General features: G+C 39.5%; 1 protein-coding gene across 2 annotated transcripts in view; it reads left to right on the forward strand.

The window, feature by feature from the left end:
• Nucleotides 1-6,000, forward strand: part of LOC113009907 (contactin-associated protein-like 4) — a 122,434-nt gene that overhangs the window by 95,066 nt on the left and 21,368 nt on the right. For both annotated transcript variants that reach the window (XM_026148549.1, XM_026148551.1), the window contains exons 18-19: nt 3,153-3,392; nt 5,266-5,490. In XM_026148549.1, the coding sequence (XP_026004334.1) occupies nt 3,153-3,392; nt 5,266-5,490 (465 nt within the window). The remainder of the gene's footprint in view (nt 1-3,152; nt 3,393-5,265; nt 5,491-6,000) is intronic.

Raw genomic sequence — 6,000 nt, forward strand, 5'->3', positions numbered from 1 at the left:
TTATTTGTTTGACCTCAGAGTCTGTTTGTAGCTCTGCAGGGACAAAAAATCCAACAAAAAACTGAAAATCCATTGTGTATTATCGGGTTTTATCATTGTGTAAATATTATGCATGTCACTTCATATCAGTAAACGCGCACTGGAAGGAAAACAAACTACCAAACACTGATGAGATTGGATGAAGGCAGCAGCTGCAGCAGCAGGGAGATTGAGGTGAATATTGATTTGCTCAGTGTGCTTAGCCGATAATCCACTCTGAATAGCCAGCGGGTCGCCACCGGCAGCCTAAAGCCGTGTATGTTTACCTCCAAATTATCAGGAAAGTACACTGCACTAAGTATGAAGGAGTGTTTGAATGAAAACGTGTTGGTGTCATTTCACAAGGTGATTTTATTTATTTATTTTTTATATTTGATGAACAGGCATGAAGAATTTCCACCCATATTCTTCAAAATCTGTAAACGACTGTATAATAACTATTCGTATCAGCTCAGAAATTGTGTAAGCATTAGCCACAACGATGCTGTACTCACTCCTGTGTACAGCTTTTTAATAAATCATAATCCTGCCAGGTCCCTATAGTTTGGATTTATAATGCTTTTGTGCCTTTTGAATAAATCAAGTCTCATCAGGTGCACCGCACAGATGTATTAGCCCATCTACTTAGCTATGATTTAATAAGACACAGAGTTGTCTTCTTTAAATTCATACCCATAATTCCATGAACAGTGTATTTATGAGCCTTAATTATTCCTTGCACTGCTTTATAAGGCAGCAAATTACATTGTTTCGATTAATAGCCCATGTTATTGCCTCCTGTCAGCCATAGGATTGCTTTTCCATTTTTCTTTATTGCCGTTTGTTGGTGTAAAATAGTTGCGCACAGCAGTTTCAAGTGAAAGATTTTTCCATTCATTCCAAGGAACATTTCACATCACTTGTTGTATTGCCTGCTTTGAATAGATAAGCTATAGTTTATTGGTGCGCTGTGTCCGTAAATTTGTGTTTTGCTTGCTGCGAGTGGTGCCATGACCAGGATCTGTATATCTGTTTTGCTTAATAGAAAATTTAGTGTATCTCAGTTTGATTTGCTGAAATATTACCCCACAATTAAATCGTCTTTATATTTGTTAACCTGACAGTATGAATTTGGGACCTTCCTGCCCTTAAACACAAATTTGTGCAGAAGCAAAAACAGTGGAAAAGCAACACGTGTATACAAGTTGAAGCAGCTTCAATAAGATGCTTCATACAGTATGAGATTTGCCAGTACAATATGAAGGATCGTATCAGCTGATATGGGTTGGAATAAAGATCCAGTTATTACATTAATCAAAAAAAGTCATGCATTCTATATGGATCCAGTTGATATGATGCAGAAATGAAAGCTTTGTTGAGGGTTTGAACTGCGTAGAAGACTGACATTCATTTAGCATCACTGCTAATGTGATATGAAGCCAAAGTCCAATGATTAAGTAAAAAAAAAATGCACTGTAATAAATATTTAGAGCCTTGCAAATGTATTGCGTGTCTCTGGCCTTGTCTGTATTGCATCAGTGTATTTATTTTATAAGCCTGACATCATTCACATAAAGCTTACTGTGCTACAGCGTTTGAATTCATCCTCACTACATTTCCTGAGCCAGCAGCTTGAGGGATCTTTGTAGTTTGAGCCACCTACACAACCTTTGATGATTGCTTTGATCCCACTAATTCTTTCCCACTTACTCCCCAGTGGTCACATACTGTTTGCTTCAGCTGCAGCATGTACTCGCCACTATGATCTTGTGAAAAGAGCACAATCGTTATTTTATATTCTTACTGATGATGCTTGCGTTTATCTCCATCTGTCTTTTTTAGCTCCACAAGTCATTCACTAATCATTCATTGAGGAATGATCTCACCAAGCATCGCCTTCAGTTTCTGTTAGGGTCCAAATTCTGATGGTTTTGCTTTTCAGACACGTGTTTTCATTATCATGTGTAGTTTCTTGTTACCTTTGAATTACCCAAAACATGCTTGAAACAACATTCATAATTTTAATTACATGCTCTTACATTTCTCATTAAAAAAATATGTTTCTCATTCTGTAAAATTTTCTCTCCAAATCATTGCTTTATCTCTGATGTTCGCCAGGAAATATATTCAGCCCTTTATACTAGTATCAGTATAATGTATCACTGTCAACACAGAGATTAAGTATTTTAGTAAATCATTTAGAGTAACTGTCATTTTGAAAAGCTTTCAGGGAATATTTACCTCTGCACTCGTGTTGCTTTGGCTAAACTGCCTGTTTCAACCATATACAGTTTGTTGGCTTACATCAGAGGAAAGAGAGGAGTCTAGCAGAGCTCTGATTTATTGGTGTGAAAAGCTCCTGCTGCTAAACAATAGGAAGCTGTCAGCTTTGAACACGCAGAGCAAAGCTTTGCCTCGTCTGTGCTCTGAGGACAATAACGATTGAGCCCCGATCTTTGCAGAAGTGGGAGGTTGTCGGGTTTGAACTCTGGCTGTGCCATCACGTTTGAAAGGATGGGATGCGTGTTTGCAAAAGTGGACATGCATTTTTGATTTTTCTCCACTGTTTGTGTGCAAGTAAGGTAAGTGTGGAAAGAATGAGCAACGCAAAGTCTAGTATAGGGAAGAAAATCTGCCTTCCTGCTCCCCCCCTACAAATTCAGACATACAACCAGACACTGGTTCAGACAGTAATTCATCAAGGCTGCCAAACACACAGTCAGCAGCTGGAAGGATGTTATAGAGACAGACTGATGAAAGTTATACCTTTAAATCAGCCTTCCACCTACAGCTTGTTGCCTCATTGTGTTTTCATCATTGTGTCATTTCATAGAAATAGTGTTGACAGTTTGAAGCCTCTGGGGAAGCAGAGGCGACATGTGGATCTGCTACAGATGACAGGAGGAGGAGAAATAAAAAACATACGGGCTTGTCAGCACACTTAGAATAAAACAAAGCCTGAGCCTGAAAGAAAACAGACACAGAAATCGATGTTGCATCATTGTTCTTGGGGAGCACGCTTTGGCCTTGATTGCTTGTGATATCAGCAATATAACCATTTCAACCCCTCGGGAAGATCTCTACACAGAAGGGTGGAAAGTAAAGATAATGGCGCTTAACTTTTGTGATTTCAGGAGGCACAGCATCCAGGCAGAAGGGCTTCCGCGGCTGTATCCGCTCTCTGCAGCTGAACGGCGTCACTCTGGACCTGGAGGAGAGGGCGAAGATAACACCAGGCGTTCAACCCGGCTGCCCGGGTCACTGCAGCAGCTACGGCTCGCTCTGCCAGAACCATGGCCGCTGTGTGGAGAGAGCTAATGGCTTCCACTGTGACTGTAACCTGTCAGCGTACACCGGAGTCTTCTGCCAAACAGGTACACACACAGTGTAGCGAGAGTCATACTTTAAAAATGTCTGGATGCTGTAAAGATGTCGTTTAGCTGAAGGAGCTCATTGTCACAGGCGCCAACAAATATCCTCAAATTATTTCACTTGCAACGTTGTCAAATACCTATAAAGAAGTACGTGGTAGAAATCCTTGAAGTTTTTAGTGTAGTGGAGTGGAAGAGAGCGAGTATGTCTCACAGATGATGCAAAAATACAAAAGAAGCAGTACTGTAGGGAGATCTGCCAACGATTGGTTGCTGAGTTACATGGTGTAAACTAGAAAACTGGCACATCTTGGAATTTTTTACAGAAGTTCTGTTAAAAAGTTCATCAACAGGGAAGTTTTCAAAATAAATAAATAAATAAAAGTAACATCAACAAGTCAGACAACAGGAAGTGACAGGAAGCGTTTACATTCTGTTGACAAAATTCTCAAAAGCTGAAGCCATTAAAAGGTCGTGTTTTCTTCTGAACTGAGCAACATTAATGGTTCCACCTGTCTTGACGTCGCTATAGGAGACCTGTTATAAACACATGCTGCACAGAGCCACTTAATGTGTCTGACATCTTTCCTCGGCTTTACATTTAATTTCATAAGCTCTTATATCCTACAAGCCAAGGTTAAAGCTGTGGTTATGTGTCAGCTTGTGGTTGCTGCTGGAGGAGTCCTCGAGCCCGAGAATCAACTCTGTGTTTACATCCCTGTGAAGTCAGGTAGAACATACTGACATTCAAAGTTTTCTATTTTTGTAAAGTGAACTATAATAGGACGAATTATCATAATAATGAAACTCAAAATAAATGGATATGGTAATAAAAATAAATACGAATATTCAGAGTGGATGTTAAGGTTAAGGTATTCATCTATATTGTTTCACAGAATCGTTTTTCTGCAGTTGACACTCGTTAAAAAGTACTCAAAGTATTTTGGTTTGATGTAAATTCATTGCATTAATGATGCATCTTCACATTGAACTCTATGTCTGGGCACAAACATTTCACTGAGTTCAGCTGGTTAAGAGGACTCTCCACCCCTCTTTCATTCCCGCTGCTGGCACCTACTCTCTTCAGCCTGCTGATGTCCCACAAGTGTGTTTAATTGCTTTGATTCATTAGTTGAATAGAGAACAGATACAACTGTATTTAAAGTTGAAGCCAAACTTTAGGTGATTAGTATTTGTTTTTCTTCCTGCTCCAGTATTTTTCAGAACATTCTTGTGGTGTTAAAAACTATTTAGGCTATGTGAAATTGTTAACTTAAAGAGTTTTTGAATAACCAGTAGCAACTGAATATTGAAACTGAGAGGCAACCTTAGATATGTGAATTGTACATTTTGTCATTTCTATCAGAGGAAAAACAACACAGGATCTATTTAATCCAATGATCTGCTCATGTACATGCAAATGTGTGCAAACGTCTTGAGCCATCCCTCACTTCTCGCTTGCAATGAGCCAGACATTTTTGTAGTTTTTTTTTAAGTGTTCATGATCAGAGGTTCTCCAGACTTTCTAAAAATCTTTCAAAGTTCTTCTTTGGACATTGGCTGCTTTTTAACTTTTTTTTAGTCCAGTCCTTATATATATATTTTTTTGTTTGTTTGTTTCTTTTGGTACTTCACACTAACCTACGAATCATACAGGCATAAATAAAAGGCAGCTAGCTCAAGAGCTTAATCAGTGCTGTGTCTAAACATAGCAGCTTAGCAGAGAACCTATTTTAAATTGTATCTTGTATAATTTGTTCCCACTTTTTTAGTTGAATCTATGAAAAATGTCAGCGATAACATGGCTAAAAAAAAGATAATAATAATAATAGAGGTAGGTAGGTGCTATAACCTTTCTGTGGCCGCTTTCTTCCAGAGGTGTCAGCCAGCTTCAAGTCAGGAACATCTGTCAGCTACACCTTCAAGGAGCCCTACGAGATGAGCAGGAACAGCAGCGCTCTGCCATCCTCCATCTACTCTGACATGACGCTCAGAGGAGAAAACGTCTCCCTGAGCTTCAGGACGAACCAGAGTCCAGCTCTGCTGCTCTACGTCAGCTCCTACTACAGAGAATACCTGGCTGTGCTCATCAATAAACATGGTGAGGAGAACACCTGTCTTACAGTAAGACAAAACTTTTAATTTTTCAAAAGTTTTTATACCTGATGACAAATTTAAGAGGGCTTCTGTTTGCATTTCTTCTTCTCCATGTTCAGTTTGGTCTCTCTCCTCTTCGTCCTTCAGACTTGAGGTTGAATGTCTTCTGTTATTTATGAACCAACTGTTTCACCCTCTAAATATCTTTCTGTAATTCTTTCCTGTTAATGATCCATCTTTTCCTTCAGTATGGATTAGAGATGGACCGATCCGATATTGCGTATCGGTATCGGTCCGATACTGACCTAAATTACTGGATCGGATATCGGAGAAAAATAAAAAATGTAATCCGATCCATTAAATATCACGAAAGCACCTCACAAAACTTGCAACACGCCGTAACTCACCTCAGAACGTTAGCACGTCGGAGCAGTATGCATCACGTGATAGAGCGGCTGTGGCATGCGGGACCTGTCGGTGGTCTGGATAGCATGTGGAGCTTCGCTAGCAACCC

Source organism: Astatotilapia calliptera, chromosome 18 (assembly GCF_900246225.1).
Source record: "Astatotilapia calliptera chromosome 18, fAstCal1.2, whole genome shotgun sequence".
NCBI lineage: Eukaryota > Metazoa > Chordata > Actinopteri > Cichliformes > Cichlidae > Astatotilapia > Astatotilapia calliptera.